At 39.3% G+C, this 25,896-nt stretch overlaps 1 protein-coding gene across 1 annotated transcript in view; it reads right to left on the bottom strand.

Moving 5' to 3' along the window:
* The window catches only part of Itga1 (integrin subunit alpha 1), a 138,096-nt gene that overhangs the window by 8,669 nt on the left and 103,531 nt on the right, over positions 1–25,896 (bottom strand). The window contains exons 13-24 of the mRNA XM_075976033.1: positions 24,947–25,090; positions 23,575–23,832; positions 21,198–21,328; positions 19,758–19,924; positions 18,551–18,687; positions 17,504–17,614; positions 15,245–15,454; positions 13,229–13,309; positions 9,847–9,923; positions 7,755–7,844; positions 6,302–6,404; positions 1,699–1,812 (exon numbers count right to left, since the gene is read on the bottom strand). Coding sequence (XP_075832148.1) covers positions 1,699–1,812; positions 6,302–6,404; positions 7,755–7,844; positions 9,847–9,923; positions 13,229–13,309; positions 15,245–15,454; positions 17,504–17,614; positions 18,551–18,687; positions 19,758–19,924; positions 21,198–21,328; positions 23,575–23,832; positions 24,947–25,090 — 1,623 coding nt within the window. The remainder of the gene's footprint in view (positions 1–1,698; positions 1,813–6,301; positions 6,405–7,754; positions 7,845–9,846; positions 9,924–13,228; positions 13,310–15,244; positions 15,455–17,503; positions 17,615–18,550; positions 18,688–19,757; positions 19,925–21,197; positions 21,329–23,574; positions 23,833–24,946; positions 25,091–25,896) is intronic.

Here is a 25,896-nt window from a genome sequence, read left to right as displayed (position 1 = left end):
TGAATGACAGCCAGTGATATACAAGTGATATACATGGAAGATCCATTTGTGAGTGTGCAGGATAGAGAGAATGCAAGATAGCCGCAATGTGTTCCCACTCCAGGTAACCATCATTGTTTCTGTGACCCTCGCAATTGCAACAGATGAGAGGGATGCTAGTAGAATTCTCTGTCTTACAAGTAACATAATTATCAATTTATTATTGCTCAAAGAACAGCTGATAAATTCCAATTATATATACATACATATATATATATATATACATATACACATATATAAATTCCCATGATATATTAAAGTATACACACACACACACATACTCGAATGAAAAAGAAAGTGTTAGCATGTTGCTATAGGCTCAATTTGATGCCTCTTTTGTTGGACTAGAGGGAAATTCCAGAGATTTTTTTCCTTGGCATTAGCAAAATATTTAAATGATTGGAAACTAAATACGACAGTTGCCATGTTTTGTTTTGTTTTTAATTCTGAGAAGGATTTAGCTTTTCAAAACCACATGAAAAGAAGGCATAATGTTAAATGTTGAATTCATGCATATACTAGCTCAATAATTACTGTAGCTGTCTGTGTTTTACACATAAACAGAATAATAATATTAATAATAATGAATGTCATATAATAATATTTTTAAAACAGCACATAGTCTATTTAGTGCTACAAGCTCAGTGGGGTTGCAATGGTGGGGTTGTTTGGGGTAAGTGAATAGTAGTAACCTACCTTTTGTGAACAGCTATGCATGTTTAGAAAAAAATAAGCTTTCCTTATTGAATCCCTCAAACAAATTAAGTGTGGCAAATATTCCATGTATCCATCAACAGTTAATTACCTAAGATTGACAGGATTATACCATGATTCCAAAAGGGCATGGATAGCCGAGTCCTAAGAGTCTGAACCTGGAAACATGACCTCATTTGCGAACTGAGTCCTCAGAGACGTAATTACATTGAGGTTATGCGGGTAAGAACATCTTGTATTTCAGGAAACCCCAAATTGAATGGTGGGTGTACAGGAAAACACTGAGGCAAAAAACGAACCCAGAATCCCAGGAAGAATGGAGCCAAGGACTACAGAGAGTTCCCAGCGACACTAGATGCTGGGAGGGAAGGCGTGGTCTAGAGGGAATCTCCATTATCAGCACCTCGATACCAAACTGCTGACTCTCAACATCACTAAATAATTAACTCTCATCTTTAATTACTCATTTTCTGTAGTTTGTTTCAGGAACCCTGGATATTGAACTTACACATTCTAAGTAGTTGATAGGATTTGTTAATTTATTAATTTTTAATAAATATATAAATCAATTAATTTTTTAAAGCATCTCCATTTGTTTTAGACTAAACTTACTTATCCCAAGTATCCTACAAAACAGGAGGCGAGGAAGGCAACAGTGGGTTGGAGAGATGTCTTAGCAGCTGAGAAGTACTCACTGCTAGCCCCGTGACGTGAGTTCTGTCGCAAGGCCTCTGGTGAAAGGCCACTTGCTGCCAAGCCTGATGCCCTGAGTCATCCAGCTGCAGGGCTCACAATGTAGGAGAGAACTGACTGCTGCAAGTGGCCCTCTGACCGCCCCTGTGGCCCAGACATGCCACCCCTCCCAATACAAAAGAAGTAAGTAACTGTGATTTTTGAAGAAGAAGGCAACAGAGTTGACATTCTTGGAAAGCACACATGACTTACATCTGAAGACGACCATCCAGTTGGGTACAGTACAGGATAACCATCTGATGTCAGGTTGGGGAATGAGATTGACAGCTGAAGTTCCGGCATTGGGAAATGGCCCCTTTTTCTGATCTACGGGGGAAGAACAGAAGAATAGACATACAGTCATCTTTGGCTCTTTCAAAAGCATCCTCTCCGTGTTACGTAGAACTCTGGTTCTTTTTTCCTCTTTCATGCATATGTGCGTTGCGGTATATGTGCATTTGTGTCTGTGTGTTCACATGCATGTGGGCACGTGCATACGTGATCATACACGCATATTTGCGTGGGTGTGTATGTGGAGAGGCCCGAGGTTGGTATCAGGAAATTTCCTCCACAGCTATTTAGACTTTTTCTTTGAGATAGCTTTCTCAATCAAACCCATAGCTGCCCAATACACCTAGCGTCCATAACTAGCTTGCTCTGGGGATCTCCTGCCTCTGCCTGTCTCAGCAGGCTTGCTGCAAATACAGTCAAGCCGTCATACCCATCCAGAACTTATGTGGGATCCAGGAATCTGAACGCCAGTTGTCTTGCTTGAGAAGTACATTGACCCACTGGGCCATCACCCCAGCCATTATCACCCCAGGACTGACCGACTGTATCTCTCACTTTCTAGACCAGGGCTTCCACTTCTGGGTTCTGGGATAAAAGATAATTTTGGTTCTTGTTTTGTTTTGTTTGTTTGCTCATGAGACAGGATTTCTCTATGTAGTCCTTGCTGTCCTGGAATTCATTCTGTAGACCAGGCTGGCCTCCAACTTAGAGGTCCTCCTGCCTTTGCCCCCTAAGTGCGTGTGCTGTCACTGCCCAGAAACTTTGGTTCTTAATTGATATTAGTTATATAAAATTCTGAGTCATACACATGAAAGTGGCTCATGATGCTATGTGGGAATTGATCTGATTAACCCAGCAAGAAAGTATGAATGCCCATCAATGGTCATATGTAGTTGCCATTATTATATTGTTTATTCAGGATAATAGTAGGATTGCTAATATTATGCATGTGGATAATACTAGGGTTAGGCTGTCAGTTTGGACACATCAATAATAAACTCAGTCACCAATACTGTGTTGGTGTTGAACTAAGAAATCAAAGCATTACCCTTTGTGTCATTTAAGCAAGAGTGAGCCAAATTTGAAATCTCTGTGTTTTCCATCATTCCTGTCTGCATAAACCTGGATCTACACTGTTTGAATTCTGTTTGTTGGCTCCATATCTGTGTCCATGAATATCTGTCCCTAATAAAGGGCTTCTCTTCCTCTTATTGAACCTCATCACAGAAAGCATCACATGAGGAAGAAATGTTGGACACTTTACAGAAATTTTCAACAGAGTTTTACAAGTCACTGTCTCCAACTGACCCCAAATGACCTAAATAACAAATAAACCACAAACACTACCATGCGCTATCTGAAAGTTGCTTTCAGAATTCATTTTATAAACCACTTCCAGCCTATTTATGGTTTCCAGCAAATGATTATCATAACACATATACAAACATGCATTATGCTGAATCAGGAGCATGAAAGAATCTATAACTTAACATCATAATACATTAGTTGCTGTTTATATAAGAAATTCGAGGCATGTAAGGTTGGTTATTACACTGTTCTCTTACAGGCAAGTTAAACAAACAGGTCGAATACACAGTAGGAGAGCATTCTTAGGTGTTAAGTGACTTTGAAGTCAGGCTTTAACTCAGGCTGAGATGCGCAGTGAAAGTATTAGTGGGAAATCAGTAGTGAAAATTATCTTTATTATTATTCTCTAGCCATGTCCACTATCATTTCGTGTGTGTGTGTGTATGTGTGTTTATCATGTACACAGACATATGGAGCTGCTTATCCATGTGCAGACCATGGGAGGTCTATCACACCATGCCTTATTTCTTTGAGACATGGTCTCTTGCTGATCCAGAAGTTCACCATGTAGGCTAGTCTGGCTAGCCAGCAAGGTCTTCGTAGTCGCATGTCTCTGCTCCCCAGTGCTAGGGTAACAGGAACAAGGGTAACAGGAACACATAGCCATGTCTGGATTTTTTTAAAATTAAATGTTGGAGTTCTGACACCAGGTTTTCATGCTTGTACAGCAGGAGCTCGTAACCGTGGTGAAGCTCCTCTATCCAAGTTTTTGCAGGTGGAGATCATTTACTTGATCCACAGAAGGAAAACTTGGCATGTTTCCAATAGCTTTAACTTAGTTGATTGCAATGCCCTTAAACCCATAAGTCACCTCTCACCTCAGCTAGATGGGACCTGCCATCGCTGCTCAGGTAAGCCAGACACCCACTGGCTTAGTTCCACAATTGTTCTATAAGCTATGGATACTATCTCTCTTGTTATTGATAATTCAGTCTGATAAGCAGGTTGACTTCCATCTTAGTTTCTAGGTGTTTTGATCCACTGACTCAGAATCCACACTTAATGTCCCTGAGTTGGGACCAGTGTGCCCCCTGGATACCATACAAGTATAATGTCCAGGTTTTACATATTCTTAATGGCTTCTCTGGGCAATTTATTTAGCCATATGAAAGAACACTTTGATCTTCACCAAGAGATGCCAGGACTGCCTAGCTAGTAAAGCAGCCTATATTGAGAGCTGCTCAGATCTGTAGTGATTCCCCATGGCTGCTGAACATTGGATCATTCATCAACCTTGGAACTGTGAAGATTCCTGAAGCTATGCCGGCCTCTTTGAACAAGGTCTGCAACCATCTTAGGGTAATACACCTGGGGCTTGCCTGGCCCAGCCTTTGCTTTGAATGCTATCTGCTTTTGAAATTCACTTAGGAATCATAAATTCTGATATTATTTCTTTCTTACTAAGACGTACTCCTTCTTAAAATAAAACAACTGGAAAATACTGAAAATAAGCAGAAAACAAATCTGCAATCCAACCACCCTAGCAGAATTTTGCTGGATAAAATTATTTGTCTTTATTATTTGTACAAATGATATAAAGCACCTCACATACACAGAAAGAAAACTTTGTTTATTAAATCTATTATGTTATGTTGCCCCAAAACATCATGGTTACTTGAAAATCTGGCTACTGATAGCTAAATAACAATTACAGTATTATCTACAACATGTGTTACCTATGAGAAACTCACTATGCTAATCATCTGGCTTGCAGTACTGCCTTAACTCTTAACTCTAGGACTTGGATCCCTTATCACTGTTTTATCTATGAGCAGCGATGTGAAAACATTAAAAAAATGTTACAAGCATGGAAAACTGATAAGTAGCAATTGCAGTTAAAATATTATAACATATTGTCTTCCTGCAGAATATATAACAATGTCTTCACCAAATGAATGACAGTTCATCTAAGTAACTTTGTAGTGTTGAGTTAAAAATTTAAGCCTTTTATAAGAGTGCTGCTAAAATTTTTAATCATTAATAATTTCTTAGGGAAATTACCAGTAGTAAGTCACTAGATCTCACCTAAACATCTTGTTTTACTTTCATTCTAGATGTTAAAGCAGCAAAATAACCAGAGATACAAAATATTATTATTTCTGTTATCATTGCTTGTAACACGGAGCTCCTATCTCAAGCCTAGAGCCTAATAAGTTACAATGAATGAAGATCTACAATGGTCAAGTTTTTCCCTTTCTTTTTGTTTGTATACTATAGAAGCCTAATATTCTGAATTATACAATCATATCCCAGAATTGAGCAAGAGTTTGCACTCATACTAATTTCCAGAATGTAGTTTATCATCATAATTTTAGTAGAGAACACAAATTCCTCTCAAGAGGAATTTATTTCTCTTGAGAATATGGGAAACTTATTCCCATCTTGTAAGAGAACTTAATCCTTCATAGCTGACCATTCCCCAAAAGGTTAATACTGGCTTCATTTATAATGGTGTTGTATCACTTGATGAGGGCATATGCTCATAAATCATTCATTTGAATTGAATGCTCCTTTCTCCTTGAGTAATACTGAGTTTGTAAGTGTTACCCAGTCTAAAACTCCTTGACAGTTTTTTGTAGAGCTTACATAAAGTTTGTAGCAAAGAATTTAAAATAAAAAAAATGAGTGTAGTAGACCTATCATTGAAGAAGACTGTAGTGGACACAATGGTAATTCACAGCATAATTCACGTGAAAGAGAGCAATAGACAGACAAGTGACAAGGACACATTGAATAAAGAAAAATATTCCCACAAGAATTACAAAAAATCATTTCTGAGATTGTCATGAGTCTGTGAAATGTGGTTTTCTGAGCCATACTAAAATGAATATAAAGTATATACACTTTGCGGTTGTAGCATCTGTCTGACAAAAGAGCGACTTCTCTTCTAGGAGTTATTTTAGTTAATATGTCTTACTATAAGGAAGTTAGAGACTTTGGCTTTTAAATTTGACTCAAGGTATAATTACCAGTTTGCACTTAATCTTAGCCAGAAGGCCAAGAATTGATATAATTATCAATTTGGACAAAATAGCATAACATAGTTAAATTACAAAGAAAAATATTCTAGGATGTGGAGATTAAATACGGAAACACTTCCTTGTTTCCTTAATAGAAATAATCTGTTTAGCATATTGACTTAGAGACAGCTTCTTACCATGTAGAAGACATTAATTTCATTTCCAATGTCAGCAGTGGAATTAATAAGCTCAGGGAGCGTCTCATTGGCCGCAATCGAGATGTGGTGTTCACTCGCAGAACTTAAAAGAATTAATGGGGGAAAATAAGATAAAATGCAGCAATGTTTAAGTTTATTTGACTCCATTCTTTTCTTAGTCTCTATCACAAGATCCCATAAAAATATTTGCAGAGTTCAAAACAGAGAGATTCTTTTACCCCCAAACCTCAATTAAATATTTGAGGATGCTAACAGTCACCAAATTCGATAGGCATTGTTGCTTACTTGACTCCAATATTTTAAATTATATGTAACTTTCAAAGTAGAATCTGTTATAAAGTGAAGAATCTCCATGAATCTACTAACATTTGAACTAGGGGAAAAAATCAGACTAAAATTTGATATATTTAGTCATGCTGAAAGTGAAGAAACCAGTTTTTTTTAAAAAAATGAATGTTTACATTTATGCAATTTAAAATTCCTGTTACTGATAGATGAGAAAGCTCAATCTCCCTACGAAGGTCATGGTCTTTGGATGACCCCGTAGAACTTAAGACTATCCCTCAAAGCAGCACTTCAGCCAAGAGAAGACAAATAAAAGATATTTACAAATGTGTGCCAAAACTCGATTTGAATGGAGTGGAAAGCTGTTCGGAAAATCTTTGTGCTGACAGAAGCATATGCAGCAAATCAGACAAAAGACAACAGACTTCAAAGGCTAAGGAAGATATGCAAGTCTCTGTGCCTAGCCTATAACCCTTGCTCTCTGATCTCTCTCAAAGAGAAAGTGCCATGAGAAACCAACAGAATGGTTGGCTGGTAGACTTGGCTGGCCTTGACTCTGGCCCCCATTTTTTTCTATACGCATTGCACATATTTATTTAAAAGAGCTTGGAATCCTGCTTCAGTAAGGGACATCATAAGCAAGGGGCTCTGTGGAGCGGGCATTCACTAACATGATTGGTACTTGAAAAGAAAATACGGTCTGAACTGAAAGAATGGTTTCCCAATAGTGGAAAGAAGCAGCAGCTGACCAATGAGAAGTGCTTTTACCTCGTGCGACAGAATGGGCGGGTAGATCCCGTCCGCAGGATGAGAACAGAGACCCAGAAATATGCTGCTGACCTGTGACAAAACGCTGCATTTTGTCAAGGACTTTGGCTTCTGTTTAGGAGCAAAGACCTGCCATTAGCACATTTTATGTTGATGTTTAGTGCACACAGGTTCTCAACGGTACAGATGCGTGTGGATTTATGGACGACAATGAACATGGTTGCCAGGCACCACACCAGAATTGTGTACTTGGCAGGTCTGGAAGACACTGAAGTACCTGCCACTTTAGGTGAGTGGTGATGCTCTCAGGCAGGGACCACACTAGGAAAACCATTCGGTGGCCAAAAGGCTGTCAATGAAAAACAGTGGCTTCTCCTACCTGTGAAACTGTAGTCCGACTTCATATTTTACTGGGATGGAAATATTTACTTCATTATCATAAAGAGATTCAGGTGGTTCTTCGCTGTCACTGGAAAACACGGTACATTCACATTAGACATTACATTTGTTTAGCCACAGACCAGCTCTAAGCATTTGAAAGAGAAGATCCTATAGGAAAATTAATAAAATACAAAATCGTAGAATTCTTCATTTGTTTTTATTGAGAGAAGTTAGAGTGGAGATAGGCATTATTATTATTATTATTATTAATGCTTCAAAGATGATTCTACTGTGGAGTTAAGAGTTGAAAACCACACTGATTCAGACCTATGTTTAGAAAATTGTGTGAAATAATTAGAATCTACAGGCTTATTATTAAAATATTGAGATAGCTGGACTTCTGTGGCATAAAGACTTGGACACAAATCACCTTAGTTTGAATTTATCACACATGAAGACCTTGTACAGAGACTCAGCTAGGCTCATACAGCTAATTGTGGATCTAAAATCTTCTTTTGCCTTTCATAGTCTTTCCAAAAGAGCAGTCAGTATGCATTCTACTTCAATTTTTATATATTTCCTTGATTTGAGGTGTAATTTTATAATATTTGAAACTTTATTTATATTTTACACACATATACATTATATACAAATATACCTCATACTCATGAACAAAGCATGGAGGAGAAATGTAATTTTATGACCAGATAAAGGAATGGGGTTGTTCTTGAACACTGGTACCTTTACATCATTATTTAATTTCTCTCTGTCCTGGTTTTTCATATACAAAACAGACAAGTTATCACTTAATTTTCTACAGCGGATGTCAAATAAATAGATGCTGAGCTAAACTGAATTGAATAGAATGAATTAATTTATCCATTAATTATTTTATTGCTTGTTAATTCATTTTCTATCTATGGAGTAATGACTAAATACAGGGGCCATGCGGGTTACTACAACAAAACCACTTGACATCGCAGGACTTGTTCTGGTGGAAAATGATATTCAGCAGAAAGTTAAAACCTACTTTAAGTTCTGTATTAGTCTTTTCTCACTTTTTTCCTTAAAGAAAATATAAGTAGTATATTCTTTCTTAAGCCAGGCTGAATTCAACTTAGCAAAAAAAAAATCCAAAAAACCCAAAAGTAAAACATAAATTCTTCATTCAAGGTGACACCTATTTTTCTTTTTTTTTAATTTATTTTTCCTCTTTTTGCAAATGGATTTTTTTCTCACATAATGTATCCTAATTATGGTTTCTTTTCCCTGCACTACTTCTAGTTCTCCCCTACTTCCCATCTTGTCTGGACCCATTCCTTTTTTGTCTTCCATTATAAATCAAAGTTCTCTAAGGCATAATTAAAATAAAATAAAAGACAAAACAAAAATCAGCACATAAGAGTTGGACAAAACAAACAAAGAAGGAAAAGAGCCCAAGAGAAGGCACAAGAAGCAGAGCCTCACTTATTTGTACCCTCAGGAATCTCAAAAAAAAAATACTAAACTGGAAGCCATCATATGCACACTGAGGACCTGGTGCAGACACGTTCAGACCCGTGCAGACCGTGTGCATGCAGCCTCACTCTCTGTGACTTCAGATGAACTTTGTTCCTGTTGATTTAGAGGGCTTTCTTTTCTTGCATGTGTTCTATGATAGTGCCAAGAAGCCTTGAATGATTTGCGTAAAATTTATTGAAGTATGAATGGGTATCATTAAATTTTAAGTCCGTGTGATGACTCAGTTGACTTTGATAGACAGCTAGCAAATGTTTGAAAATTAGTAGTTCCTGTAGATCATAAATGCAGTTTGGCAGATATAAGTGGTGTGTAATTACAAGATAGTCTACAGGTAATATTAGCAATGATTTAGTCCAATAGGTTAAATTATTTGAGTATGAATTCCCCTACTGTTGCGAATAACTCCCAAGGTATTTTTTGTGAGGCAAAGTGGTCCATGGGCTGTTACTTCTATTGATCTTACACCAGTTTCAAAAATCTGCCCATGACACTACAAAGTAAAATAATCCAATTACACGAAAGGAATGATATGCACACATACATGTATGTTCACACATACACAAACTAACCTTGTTGCACTTAAATGAATGACTGCATTTTCGGTGAGATGTGATGTATTAAACTGGAATATTATTTTGAAGGTTACCTATGAAATTAAAATAGACATCTTAAAAAACAGATCAGAAAAACATCTACTTGGAAAAACCATAGTTTATATAAATTCACTACCTGAATAGAAATCATAAAATTACTCAAGAAACATTACCTTACAAAATACAACCACATCATAAATGCATACATTCAGGTACAATATACACATGTACTTCTAAATGTGAGTATGTAATATGCTTTACATATTGCTGTAGTCTGAATGCTTTATTTTTTCAAAGATTTTATGGTCAAGCTTAGTTATCAGTACTAGGGATGGGTCTTTTTGGCAGGTAGGAGATCATGAACATTCACATGAGTGGGATTTATGGTCTTATGAAAGAGGTACCAAAAAGCTGCCTTTCCTTCTCACTCCCCAAGGATAAAGAGAGAAGACATATTTGAACCAAAAATATCCTCTTTGGATGATGGGCCTGACATTGTCTTGATTTTGGGATTTTCAGTTCTGTAGCTATGAAAAATAGATTTCTCATGTATGTGCTGCTCTATTCCTGCTAACTTTTATAGCAGCCTGGATGCGCTAAGACACGTGGTAACATTGAATTTAATACCTTATTTAAGTCATGGTAACAAGAAGTCATGCAAGCCACAAATCAAGAGGAGCCATTCTACCTATTTTATTACCATAATTTCCCAAATACCAGTAATGAACATATCTGTGGCATGTTAGTCATTAAAGTCTCTTCAGTATGCATGTTAGCCACTATTATGAAACAGGGAGACACTCTTGATTCATTAATTTTATAGTGTAAAATTTTTTGGATCACTAGACAGTAATCCAAGAAGATAACACAAAATGGCTTAGCTCTTAGAATAAAGTGTTATGAAAGGACATTGGTTTGTAAGAGTTTTCATGCATAAAATAATGCCAAAGGAAAAAAATGTTTTTCTGTATAGATATCATATACAGTCAAGTCTCTTTTGAGAACCTCTACCTGTACACAGGGCCTGTATATGAATACCAACAGTCACACTAAAATGTAAATTACTTTGAAAACCAAAGATCACCTGTATGTCCTTGCCCAATGATCTCATCATAAAGCTTATGAATTATATTTCTTGATTTCAAAACTAATCTTATTTGGTGCCAATTGAAGAATTAAAATTTGGGCCAGAAAAACATTCCAGGAATACTGAATTAATGGAAACCACCTACAATTATATTTTTATGATTAATGTTAAACAGAAAAGTTGTGATAGTTATAGCTTGTGAACAATTGGGGCCCAGTCTCTGCTGTGGGACAATGGTTTTACCCTGTAAAGATTTGTTTCTTGTACTTATTTAATAAAATGCTGATTGGCCAGTAGCTAGGCAGGAAGTATAGGGGGGACAACCAGGCAGGAAGTAGAAGCAGGGTGGCAAAGAACAGGAGAATTCTGGGAATATAAAAGCTCAATCTGCAGTTGTGACCCAGATGCAGCGGACACATGATATGACTGCCTTGCCAAAAAAGGTACCAAGCCATGTGGCTAACACAGATAAAAATTATGGGCTGATGTAAGTTATAAGAATTAATTAATAAGAAGCCTTAGCTACTGGGCCAATCAGTTTATAATTAATGTAGACCTTGGTGTATTTATTTGGGACTAAACAGCTGTAGGACTGAGAAGGACAGAAAACTCAGTCAACAAGTCCCAGATGGCATGGGGCTATGAGGTTGGCACGGCTGTATCATGGTACATATGGAATTTTCTTCCCTCCCATATATAATCTTAATTTACATTTCAAAAGAAGAAAGTGAATTCTTTTAAGGAAGATGGCTTTTCTCTTGCCTTGGAGTACTGCTCTCCATTCTAATAAAGGGACCTTTATTGGGTGGTTCTTCCCTGTCTCTCTTTAACTTCAACACCTAGCCTGGGCACTTGGCCCTTCGTATTCTCCATGGCAGAGATGAAGGCCTGATAAAATGCTTGCTTTATATCCACATGAACCCGAAATACTTAGATGAAAGTCTGTATCTTTAACTCAAGAATATTCTAAGCATGAAACTCAATTTGAAATTGCTTGCAAATTCCTCCCATCACCCTTTGTAGAACCTAAGAGAATATTTTGATTTAAGCTTTTATCACAAGCACAAAGAATTGTTGGATAGAGGATGAAATATTTAAATTCCATGCCTTTCTTGAATGGTGCAGGGAAACTGGCTACTCAGATGCCAAATGTCAGGCTCCCTTAGTGCACAACACCTAGTTCTTTCTCATGGATCACAGACCTAAGAGTAAGCAAAAATCATCTAATTCTTGGAAAAAACCACTAAGAATTTCTAATCATGTATGTGGTAAGAGACTTGAATGTTGACTATTTGAAGAAGACCTACAATGTAATAGCACAAAGACAGCCAAATTTAAAAACAGAGGCAGAATGTGACACAGTGGCTTATGCTTGCAGTCCTAGCACTTAGGAGGCAAGAGGACTGCTGAGAGTTCATATCCTGGGCTATACTATAAGCTTAGGACTAGCCTGGGCTCCAATGTGAGACCCTGTCTCAATAAAAATGTATGGGAGCAGGTATTTCTCCAAAGGCAGCAAGAGTATGCATGTGTGCATGCATGTATGCATGTGTGTGTGTGTGTGTTTGTGTATGTGTGTGTATGTATGTGTGTGATGAAAAGTTACTCAAAATGTCATCACGTGCTGCTAAGGTAATGTAAATCTAAGTTACAGTAAAACATTGCTTTACATTCACCGGAATAATCATCATCACATCATTATCATCATCATCATCATCGTGGAGAAATTAGAGCTCTCATTCACTACTGGCAGGAACGTACAATAGTGCATCTGTTTATCTATTATTGATTTAGCCTCTGTATTTGAATATGACTTATTAAACGTTTAGCATTTGATTATGTCTTAGTCTTCCTGAGCTTCTATAATGACATAATTTGATTGTTAATTTATGTAGTTCATAAGCACTGGAGGTTTCCTTCTCATCACTCTGGAATCTGGGAACTCCAAGGCGAAAGCCCTAGAAGACTGGAGTGTAAGAGTGGCCTGCTCTGGAGACACTGTATGCCATGTGATGAGACAAACAAATCTCTTAAGCCTCTTGTGAAGCCACAGTCCCTCAGGCACCGCTTCCTACTGCTGTCACACTGGGGATGAAATTTCAGGGTACGGAATTTACAGAGACACAGGAATCATACTCTAAAAGCATTTTGCACCCAAAGTGTCTAGCCTGTATCATCACAATTCACCCATTATAAGGATTTATGTGTTTATCTTTGAGTATATCACCACTGACTGGCAATGGCTACTTTTGTTTGTCCCAGGATTCTCACCGTTTCTCCTGTCCTCAGGAAAGGATAGCCCACTCTGCATGTGATATTTCGATTGGACTCACAACTATCCTTTTGGATACCCTAAAATGGAAAATAAAAAGATGTAGAGAAGAAACACATTAAATATAAAATGATTTATATTAATCATTTTAGAATTTTCCCAGCTATGTGTTAGCAACTGCCTTGTCAAGATTTGTGTCTTGGTTTTGCTGGGAGACTCACAGCACCAAGAACTGCCTATTCCAGAGTTCACGGACAGCTGAAACCATCACTTGGGGGCTCCTGAGTGACAAAGCACACCTTTGTCTGGCATGAGTAGTCAGGGTAACTGAGTACCAACAACATCAATGGACAGAAAACTGCAATGGGGGGGTGCCTCGCCCATACATCTGCACTGGTGGAACATCACACAGGTAGGTGCAGGAGTGTGGAGCCCTGAACAAGAACGAGGTTCTAACTGCAACCACCAGGACTCACCTCCTGACTCCACCCAGCACTCAATACAACTAAAGAAAGGGTGGCCTTAATACAAGGTTAAGGACCTCCTTACATTAACAACTATGAACTGTAGGTATTCTTCCCGCCTCTCTGCCATGGCCAAAGAGATTCACTGTGAATATTCCTGCCACTTTGCCATGACCACACGTGTATTCCTGCTCCTCTGCTATGGCCAGAAAGCCAGTTAGAGAGGATACATTTTAACACAGCTCCCTTTCCAGAGAAAGTACAGCAACAACAGACATCTCTCTACATTGCATTTACATGTTGCATTTCTGCAATTATTTCATATTCATAATAATGTTCTAAAACCAAAATATTATTGTAACAAATGATCCCTATATCTTAGTTACTATATCCCCAAATGATATCAGAACAAATGGAGTGAAATGAGAGTAACAATTAAAATTGATGGGAACTAGACAGCAATGTTTTAATGCTACACATTAATGTGTGAGTATATTACAGTTCTGGAGATTAAATCCAGAGTCTCATGCATACTAAGTAAATTCTCCATTATTTAACTTATTTTTAGACCTAAAGGTATTGATTTTTAATATAAATAAAAATATTCACATTGGCATGATTATTTTAATGTGAATTAAAATACTTTGAAATTAGTCATACACAAAATTTTAACTTGGAGATACATTTGGGAATCAGAATACAAGCTAAATTCAAATTTGCAAAAACTGACAAATGATCCAGCATCTTATGCAAGGGATTATTGTCAGATTAATGGAAGGTTAGATACTCAGATGTTATTGCCAAGATGTACCATTTTATTATAAATAAAAATAAAACATGTCATCTAACAGATATCTTTGAGAAAAGTAAGAAATTTTTGGCTCGAGCTTTTTCATAGGAAGAAACAATTTCTTGATTTTCTCAATGGAAATTTCTTTCAACAGATGAATTCCTCTCTGCATCTTTGTTAAATGGTTTTAGCTTTGATTATTATGTATTTTATTTGACTGAATTTCAATTTCATTGACTTGATGACTCTGCGAAATACAGAAATTTTGAATTATCAGCTATCTTTCTTAAGTACTTAAAATATTAAATACAAGAAAAGAAAAGCCTCTCCAAAGAGATAAAACAAAAGCTTGGTGGGGGGGTGAAGACCAGAGAGCTGGCCCTGTGGTTAAGAGCACTGGCTACTCTAGGCTGGTCTTTCCAAAGACTTGAGTTTGAGTCCAAGCACCCATTTGGCAGTTCACAATGGTCTGTAACTCGAGTTCATGGATCCAACGTCCTCTTTTGTCCTCCTTGGTGCTAGACACCAGGCACACATATGGTACACAGATATACACGTAGTCAACATACCCACATGCATAAAATAACAGTTTTAAATACTTTAAAAGCTTGCAATTATGACCATTAGTGTATTCTAATACTTAACAAAAAATCCTTTCTGCTCTTCTCAAATCAATGTTATGAAATTAATTAGTTCAGTGGCATGAAAAGTGGTTCAATTAAATTACCATGATTAGAATGAATGAAAAACAGCAAGTTTACCTCAATTCCTGAAAAAATGAGATTCGGGGAATGCCGCACTACTGTCCTGGTGTTGTAGGCACTGTCTCTTTTGTTCCTCACTGTGAGACTGAGATTGAACTTGTCGTTCTGGGACCTGACAATCAGCAGGCTGGCTTCTGTGGTGGCCACGTCCAGGCTGAGGTCTGAGATGCATTTTTCCTTGTTTCCACAGTCTTTCGCAAAGGGAATCTGAAAGCGGCACAGGCACAGATATTTCATAGTATAGTTAAACATCACTGAAAAACAGCTATTAGTTTGTGTAACAGAAATGGCATAGCACCCAGGGAAGAGAGAATGCAACAAGAAAGTTGATTGCACGGCTGAGGTCTTAAGGGGTTTCACATTATTGCTGGCTTTATAGGAGAAAGAATAAATGTTGACTTGTAGTCTTAATTTTCAAGACCTTTAAAGGAGGTAGATTTCATAGGTATTTTACACTGGCATCTGTTTCCTTGTGAAGGACAGTTTCCAAACTGCAAGTCAAGAACTCCAAGATCTAACTCTACACAGCTTCAGTTAAATGACTTCCTACTAAAAAGAAGGGAATATTGAAGAAGCCATGGCAGGAAAATGGTTCAGCCACATATCTGGAAGCTTCTTCACTTGTTTCTTCTCTTTAAATTTCACCTTCCCCTGATCCAGTCTAGCATCACACACATGTCTTTCCTAGCCTCTTCTCTGTATCTTCCAAGTCCCCTGCCCCCTCTCCTTCTCCTCCTCGTGTTAAAGCAGACCCTTCTTCCCGCATTCTGTACCCTTCAAACATTTAACACGTTGCAGCAGCTGTTTTTTTTTTTTTTTTTTTTTTTTTTTTTTGGTTTTTCGAGACAAGGTTTCTCTGTGGCTTTGGAGCCTGTCCTGGAACTAGCTCTTGTAGACCAGGCTGGTCTCGAACTCACAGAGATCCACCTGCCTCTGCTTAAACAGCATGCATCTGGTACCCACTGAGCTCAATTAAAACAGTCAACAGCACCACACTGTCCTTTAAAACGTCTATAATCAGGGTGGTGGTACCAAACCCCGGAAGATCTCACTCTGGCCCGTGAGTCCAGCCGTCTGCTCTATCACCTTCACCTCTGTGCTTTGGTTTCAGCTACAGTAGCAAACATCTTCCGCCCCTTTGGTGGGTCAGTATCCTCACACTTACTATCATCCAGCCACACTGCAAACAGGGTGGAAAATCACCCCGTCTTTCAGGCGCGACTTAAAAGCTGCAGCTACATGGGGGAGTTTGGAAGGAGGATGAATGGGGAAAATGAACTTTCCATCTCTACAGCTTTTCTCCATATGGCTATCCACGTGACATGCTTTCTCCTTCTGTTCCCTCGGTCGCTCTCAGATGTGTGTGTACCAGTGAACTTTGGGAGCAGAACAGAAGCAGCGCAGAACAGTCTCTTCCCATCTCTTTGGTTTTAGGGGCAACGTTGTGCCCACAGGAAGCAAATATGCTCTGCTTTTTCATTTTGAAAGCTGTGGAGGTTTTGTTGAGAATGGCTTCCCTGGGTTTCCATATTGGAATGCTTGGTCCCCAGCTGGCCGGACTGTCTGTGATAGATTAGAAGGTGTGGCCTTGGTGGAAAAGGTTTGTCATTGGAAGTGGGCTTTGAAGTTTAAGAGCCCAAGTCAATCTCTCTCTCTCTCTCTCTCTCTCTCTCTCTCTCTCTCTCTCTCTCTCTCTCTCTCTCTCCTCTCCCTCCCTCCCTCCCTCCCTCCCCATTCCTCCCTCTCTCCTTTCTGTCTGCTTCCTGCAGGTAAGGATGGGAAGTACTCAGCTACTGCTCCAGTGCCACGCCTCTCTGTTTCTCCCCACGATGATCATAGATTAACTAGCCCTCTAATGCTCTAAACAAGCCCCCAATTACATGCTTTCTTATCTAAGAGTTGTCCTGGTCATGATGTCACCACATAGCATTAGAACAGTGATTAAGACACAAGCTTTGACACCACAGGCCTCCGCCAGGAAGGCCAGGGATGAACCTACACTGTTGACTAAGGGTTAGCTGTGGTCCAAGTATGAGGTCCAGTATGAGCGCATCGTTATTTCTAAACTGTGTCTCATAACTTCATGCTTATTAGGGCAAACACCTTTCCAATTGTTTATTTACAGTTCCCTTCAACCCCAGCAAGGAAGTTAAAGGGTCTGGGGGAAGTCTAGAATTGTCCAATTCTCTCTCTTCTCCTCTCCCTCTCACTAACACACAACTGATTTGAATTATGTGTCTATGTGTTTTGTCTTACGTGTTCGTGGACTGAGTTTGGCAGGGCATCATCCAGCACGGGTCCGTTTTCTGGGTCGGTAAGATTAAAATCCAAAGTCACTCTCACAGAGTCCTGGAAGTCATGCTTATCCTACAAGGTGAAACAGAACATTTGTCAGTGGGCTCAGCTTTGCTGGATGTTATGACTCTGTTGGAGCATCCTTCTGCCCCTCTAGTTTACTGGAACCTTCTTGATCACTGGTGTCATACCTCAGTAGGCCTTTGCTTTGCTGAAGTGGTATAGCTTTTCCAGTTTGACAAGAATAATAGCTGTGAAATGGCTGCTCCAGAATGACAGGTCACTCCCCTAGAGCTCCACAGAGGGACTTGCTGGAGTTCCCCCCAGGAACCCCCCCTGCCTGAATATACCACCCTGAGCTACATAATAAAAATATTGTTGTTCTTGAGACCCATGCCAGTACTCACTTCTGGGAAAGCGTCTCTCTCGCTTTAAGAAGGACAGACTCACCCAATGCACCTGTATTTCACTCATATACATCTAAATGTATGGAATTTTACAATGCATAGATATGGAAATGATGTGAACATGATTAATGTTTTCCATTTCAGTAAGAACCATCATTTTTGAGGTCATAAACCACGGTCTTCATATACATTGCTGTGAGCTGTGTCAGTGCCCTCTAAGATGGGTAGCTATGAGGAGTCTTATTTTACACAACGCCTCTGAGACTAAATGACTTGCCCATAGTCATTCAGACCCTGGGGCAGCTGGGATATACACCGCATCCCCTTCAGTTCCACAGCAAATGCTAAAATGCCTAGGGCAATCCAGAGGGTTTTGGTAATGTTTGAAGCTAGTTCATTCCTCTTAGCACTGGTCCCTGGACACAGCTCATACGCTGCCCTTGTGCACATGGCTGCAGTCAGTGTCTGCAGACTGGAGTCAGATCTGTCTGCTGTTCATCAAATTTTCTAGTTCCGAATAACTTCCGAGGACGACAACTACACAGCGTGCCCCCCGCCTCTCGACCTGGAGTAAGGCAGCTGTAATACATGATTTACTTGCCAACATGTAGAAGGAGTGCCTAGTGCATTCTGATTCCCGAACCGTGATGTTTCTTTGAATCTTTCTTTCCTGAGTTCCAGAGAAAAAACTCCGGGATATCTGTCTCAGTGAGTCGAGGGTGACGCGGTACTGCAAATCTATGAACAGGAAGGGACATTGGACAGACATGTTTATTTGGGAACGACTTTCCTGTGATCCTACTCCAATTAACATTGCAGTAAAAGCTCTCGAGCAGATGAATAGATAAAGGGTCCTACACTGAGAATACCTATATTGCTACAGTGCAGACACAGAGGCGGTCGTGGACATAGCCTTGAAAGCCTATGCAGTGGCTCTCTTACATGACCATGCATTTAACATTTAAGTCATAATTGTGTGTAATGTACTCATGCACACACACTCACATACATAAATTATGAACATACATGTGAATTGTGGTTTGAATTTACTAAATTTACCAAGTCTGAATTTACTAAATTTGTGTTCAAGATCATTTTTTATAGTTTAGAAATGTTGGCAAACAGCCTGGGATACTGTTTGTTTTTATATTAGGTTCAATATAGACAAAAATAAACAAAGGGCATTTTTACCTTTTTGTAGAAGCATGCCAACTTAGATTATACCCAAAACATAAAATTCTACAAAATAAGCCCTCGTAGCTTTGACCCCAACATATTTCAACATCATTGAAGACTGTCTTAGACAGTCCAGGGCATAAGGCTGAGGGGACACACAGATTGGCACTACACATCCAAGGGCCACACACAGAATAAGTCTGGACATAAACAAGGGCCTCATCTGGACGTTCTCACTGAGAACCTTGGACTAGGTGTGAAGCAGTCAGGCCATCTGCAATACTAGTCTTCACCAGCAGGGGGCAGGAGAAGGGAGAGGATTCTGTTTCAAACAATCTCATTTACAGACCTTTTTAAATGCTCCCTGTGAAGAGTGTACAAAATATAAATATATGGGAGGCACAGGAAAAACATGGAATTTCGTAGCCAGTGCGTTCTAACATGCAATTTCTGCTGCAGAATTTACTAGGTTCCAGAATGGTTCCTCCTAGAGGAGTGGTTTCAGGGGTCAGCAGGCTCATAGGGCAAATGCTTGGAGCTAAAAAAGTTAATGACGCTGGAGAGAGGTCCTCATGCTGGAGCCAACACATTCTCTTCTGCCCCAGAGTACTTACTGCAATCATGATGCTTACCAGCTTCGTAATCTGAATCTTCTTTAGACTTTAATTTTGCATAAAAACATATTGTAGCGTTTATGCATACTGTTTCTTTTCCCTCCACGCGGCAGTTTTTCTTTTGAATATTCACTTTGTTGGGTTCAAAACTCATGGTCACTTTAACTACAGCCACATCCCTGGCCCTGCAAAGGCATAAACAACGGGATTACTCACACGGTAGCATTTAGCTGGGCAGGGCAGGGAGAGTGCATCAGAGGCCAGTCTCCTCTGTGTAATGTGTGCTTTCAGGCTATTGTTCTCTAATGACTGCTTGATACATAAACCATCGCATCTCATGTCCTAGGAGACCCCCGTTGTTTAGAACCATCTCAGACATTTGGTTCAAAGACAGACAGAAGACTTAAAATGGAACCAACTGGCCAGGTGCAAGCTCAGAATCAAAATAGTATGGGGGGATCTCTGAGTTTGCTTCCGATTTGGGAACGGTTCAAAGGCACCTAGGAAATTAGCTGGACCCTGCTGGCTTTCATCAAAACTAGAACACCTCTCTGTTCTTGAAGATGGGGCCTTGCTTTTGTTTCCTGGAGGAAGAGCTATGTTCAAGACCCTGTGAGAGTCTGCTGTTTCGTGTAACTGCTAAGTTAGCTTTAATCATCAGACACACTGTAGTCCCCGCTCCTTACCCATGGCTTGGCTTCCCATGGGTTTCGGTTACTCATGGGCAGATCGCCTGGGCCCAAAAACATTAGACAGAAAACTCCAGGAAGGAAAGAAGAATGTTTTAAATTATGCACTGTTCCAAGTGGTGTGATAAAATCTGTAATTTTGCCATTGTTTGTCTGGACTGGGAAGCATTCAGAGTGCCCGCCTTTACATTTTAATGGCAATTTACTATACCAGTAAAGGCACATACCATGTTGCACTTATTCTCTTCCATTAGAGTTTTACTTTCTTTTCTGTTTTTTCCTCCTTGTGTGCCTGAAGTGCCTGCAGAGAATGGAGGCCGATGTGAGGTTTCCTCTTCCATCGGTCTCCATCTTTCTTTCTGAAAACAGTCTTTCTCTGAACAGCCCACTGATGCAGCTAGGCTACTTGGCCACTGGACCCAGATAGTTAGGATCTGCAGACACAGCTCCTTTCCAGAAACTCCCACTCACACCACCCACATAGGAATGACACGGCAATAGATGGAACCCTGGTGCAGGAGAGGTGGGTAAGCAAGAATCCCCAGGGGCCAAGTACATAGTTGAGAACCAAATTAAGAGTTCATTCTACCCACTCCTATTCAGCTTCTGTGTTCTTGGGATTCCCTGATGCATCAACCCATTGAATAACTTGCATCTTGCCAGTACAATAAATAGACATTTGTTACGACAAGTGTTCTATTCATACTATGTGGTCTAGAATCATGAAAAATACTGCCATTTGCATAACCAGATGTTATACCATACATACCAGAAGAGGGCCGCTCCCCCGAGGCCTCCGATGGTCACATCAGTCAGACCATCACCATTTAAATCCATCTCTCCATGGATAGACTGGCCAAAAAATTTCAGTGTCTTGCCATCCCCACCTGATGGAATACGCTGTGAAAATCCCAACAGATAGGTTGATGGTGGAAGAGACCGTTCAAAATAGTTTTGAGTAAATCTGAGAATTTGGATTAGTGCATAAAGTTGGAAGTAAAGCTCCTTTGGGGACTGAGAGGGCCCTGGGTGGAAGCAAGAGAAAACACAGAGATAGTCCCAAAGGAAATTGTTCTTCCTATAGCCCAGACTGTCATGTCAGAGTCAGAGAGACTCAGAGAGAGGCATGTATAATGTCCTTCTGTCTACTGCTCAAGAGGAATCTGAGCCACAGGCTCCATTTACACTTCTTTGTCAATTCTAATAAACAGATATAGTCTAAGGTCCTGGAACCTTTAAAAACACATTGTATATGCAAGAGGACAAACAGATGACTGCATGGGACAATTCAAAAACTGTCCTAGAACACGCATCTCTACTCACATCCACGCCAATGCAAGGAAGGCGCCGTGACTACACGGTTCTTGAAGGCTCACATATGCACCTATGCACCTCACCTTCCACGGAAAGTAATCTTTCTGTGCTCGGTAGCTCAGTGCTTGTCCAAGCAGATACTAATTTGATTGAACCTGTTGGCAGGGAGACAGGACTAACAGACTCTTCCTAAACTTTAAGTATTCTTTTCCTTCTCGAATCTTTTTAAGTAACAAAAGGGAAGAAGTCAAATAGGAAAATATTCCCACAATTCTTCAGCAAACAAATCAGGAGATTTGTGCCCCATCAGTCCTGAAGGAGCTAATGCTGCTTGATTCTGGGTTACACTGCATTTCCAGAAGTGGGTGGAATACACCCTCGCCTGTGCCCTGGGAAAGCACTTTCCACTCAAAACAACCAAACTCTAATACTGTTTGGTTAATTTGTTTAAAGCTGCATTTTGATTTACCACTCCTTTAAAAGTGCATTACTTATGACAATTTATTTCATTAAACAATTAAACATCTTTGCTCCAAATGCCATCCACTGAACCTGCAGGATTCATACTGAAAGAACAAAGCAACAAAATACAAGAAAGTTCTTTGTATGTATTTCCTGGTTCCCCAAAGCCCCAATGGTTAATGTCCCAATGCCTGCCACTAGTTAAGTATATAATCCCACACAGATTTTTAACCAAAAAAATCATTTGTCAAATGGACAGAAGTGTTGTTACTTATATAAGCCTTTTATTTTGTTCACTATTAATTTAATGTCATTATAACTTATAAAAAGTTAACAAAGTATTACATAAGTAGGTTTTGAGTATTCTGTTGACTATAAAAATAAAAGAGACCATTGAAATGTAAAAATAAATAGCTAATGTCTGGATTCTCTTCATGGCTTAGATTCTAAAGAGTGCTATTTTGTTGAATTATATTTATTCATAATCACTCATTGCTTAACTAAATATGATTATAAACTTCCCATTACATTGCAACTTCTCTAAACTCTCTTTTGCTTATGATGTGTTAAACATTTATGTGAGTGAATATTTTTTCTCATGCAGTAAGAAATTAAATTTATAGTTTAGGTCAATAAATGTCAAACTGCTTGACTATCAATAAATTTAAAACAAGAACAACAGAAATCCCCTGCAGGTCCAGATTAATCATTTACATGTTTTCCAAGAAGAATTACTTGAGAAAAATGTTGTAAACCTCAGAAACCCTTATTAATTTGATGAAAATATATAATATTAATTAATAATTATAAATTTAATATAATTTTGTTAAATAACAATATGGGTACTGAATAAGAAAAAACAACACAATCTCATCTCCTTTATTGACTAAATGACACTTTTTTTTTTTTTTGGTTTTTTGAGACAGGGTTTCTCTGTAGCTTTGGAGCTCTTGTAGACCAGGCAGACCTTGAACTCCAGAGATCCACCTGCCTCTGCCTCCCGAGTGCTGGGATTAAAGGTGTGTGCCACCACCACCCAGCTCTAAATGACACTATTATTTCTCCCTTACTCTTTGGGGTTAAACGCACTATAGGTGACAAATCAAATTATCACCAGGCGTTCTTGTGTTCTTTTATTTTGCCATTTCAAATGATCAGGTTCAAGAAGGCAGACAAATAGTCACAGAAAAGAAACCAGACAACAGCATAAAATGCTAACTAATTCTTTCAAGAAAGAACACAGGAGAAAATCGCACCTAGCTTCCCCAAAGAGTCAGAATAAAGAACCAAAGTACGGTATGAGCTGTGGAAAAGATGGATGAGACCCCTGGCCGGGAAGGGTGAGAGCTTAGGGTGACCTCGTGTCTTACTTGTGCATAGTCCTTCCTTATGGTCTTGTCACTGCCGTGATAGATGTACACAGCTCCTGCGTGGTCGTCCTCCAGTGGAGCTCCGATCACCACGTCATTGAACCCATCCACATTGAGGTCTTTTACAGCAGCAATTGCTGTTCCAAACCGGGCCCCGCAGGGCTCGTTCTTGTTTTCTTTTGTGCATGAATTATCCTTCAGAGATGAACAGCACGTCTGCTTAATTGGTTCCAGGCTCATTTGATATTCAAACCTTGTCTGGAGGGAAGACAAACAGAATGCTTAAGCGTTCCCAACACTGCTACAGAGGTGTAGGCCTATTTTTAAGAGCATGCTGAACCAACCTGACAAAGTAACCATTGGAATACCAACGGCAAACCTGTAAAATATAGGAAAAGGTAGGAATGCCAAAGGAGCCCCCGAGAGCAGGCATGCTCAGAATTCCAACGGGCTCTTCTTAATGAAGCCAAGGGTATAATTAGTAGCATGTTTTCGACCTATTAAAGAAGTAAAAATGAAAATCTCCATTGTGTCCCCGGCCCTGCTTGCCCAACAATGTGCTTCTTGGCCAAGACTGTTCATTCTCCTCCGAAGACAAGGACGAAATTTACTCTGCTCAAAATGCAAACCTTCAAAAATTGCTTGGAGCAGAAGGAAACATATACAATGCTAACAAAGAACACTCTTTTATTGGAAAAAGAGGGAGGGAGGGAAAGAAAGAGGGAGAGAGCGAGCACATAAGTTCTTTTAACAAACATGTGGGAGAAAGGCAAGAAAGAGATAGGAAGAAAGGTATGCAATTTGTGATTTAAAATAATTAGTATGAGATAAAATAAGAATTAAAAAACAAAACAAAACAAGCCACGAAGGCAAAAATTACTTCTCCAAACAAATGACGTCTAAAATTAGGATTGAAATCAGAATCTCCCTTTGCCTGGCAAAGTGTTCCAAAACCCACACTGTCTCCCAGGAAGGGCTTGGTACCGTTGTCTATCACCGTGGTAAATGTGTAAGCCTCCAACCTACGCAGGCTCTTGAATAGGTTTATGAGCAGGATTATGTACTAGGTGGGTGACATTTGCATTTGCCATATTTTTCCTGTATATTCCAGTTTTTACAAAAGGACAAAACAAAACTGGGTAGTAACAGCAAAAGCAAACAAAAAGCGTATTTCATATTTTCAAGCAAAACATAATTAAGGTCTGAAAGTAGTTTTCTAGGGTTCTAAACGTTCCTTTTGAAACTGAAGTTAACTGGGACTTGCAAACTTAGATCTTTTTCTCCCCTCAAGCAAGTGAAAGTTAGTCCAGCTGCATTAGTGGGAACTGAAGGGAAGGGTCTTTCTGGATTCACCAATCTCGAAGGCTGTTACCTGGTTCACAGCGTAGACATACACTTTGCCCTGTTCCTCTTTCTCTGTCCCCATGTACATGGGAGCCCCGACGAGAAGCAGGTCAGTATAAGAATCTTTGTCAATGTCAATCGTTGTCAAGACGCTACCAAAGTAGGAGCCGATCTAGGACACAAGATAGAAGAAGCGGGGATGAAATCACAGAAGCTACCATGCTCACTATAAATGACACTTGGTTTTCATCCTTGCAAGTTTCTTTCTGTCCTTTCATCTCCTAAATTTTGTCCTGCACTAAAGGACAGGCCTGTATTCGTCTTTGGATTCTCTAAGGCTAGATGGAGATGCTTCCCCAGTGTGTTCGCTCTGCACTGACCGTCTCCTTTGCCAGGCTGGATATGAACGAGATGATGCATTTTATAAAGCTCTTTCGGTGATCCTTTAAGGTACAACTGCACAGACATTTGAAAAGTTTATAATTTGAACTAATTATACATTTTAAAAAGCCAAAAAAAAATTCCCCAAGTCCTTACACTGTTGGGTATTCGTTTCTAGAGTCACTGGTCCTAGGCAGCTCAGAGTGAGTTCATGAACTTCTGAGGTCCACGGTTTCCCAACTTCCCCAGTCTTATTCCCAGCAGCTTTGGTCATTAGACTTTGTGTTGTCACAGGAAACATGTCTAAGTATAATAATTAATGTTCTCTAATTACCCCAACTCAAGAATGGTTTACCTTGTAATCTAATCATGGAACAAGCTTTTTGAAAGAATCTCAGGCTTAGAACAGAAATTATTATTATTATTTAAATAGCATCCATGACATCTCCCTTTACTTACCATAAGTATGTTTGTTTCATATTTTTATATTCCCTTATACTTGCAGACAGCTTCAGAATGGTAACAGGCTTCAGTTGTCAACAACAACAACAAATAGCATTTTCTAATTCTTTGGCTTGACTTATCGCCAACTTACAC

This window comes from Microtus pennsylvanicus, chromosome 6 (assembly GCF_037038515.1).
Source record: "Microtus pennsylvanicus isolate mMicPen1 chromosome 6, mMicPen1.hap1, whole genome shotgun sequence".
Lineage (NCBI taxonomy): Eukaryota > Metazoa > Chordata > Mammalia > Rodentia > Cricetidae > Microtus > Microtus pennsylvanicus.
Note: the sequence above shows the minus strand (reverse complement) of the source record. Positions and strands in the feature narration are given on the sequence as shown.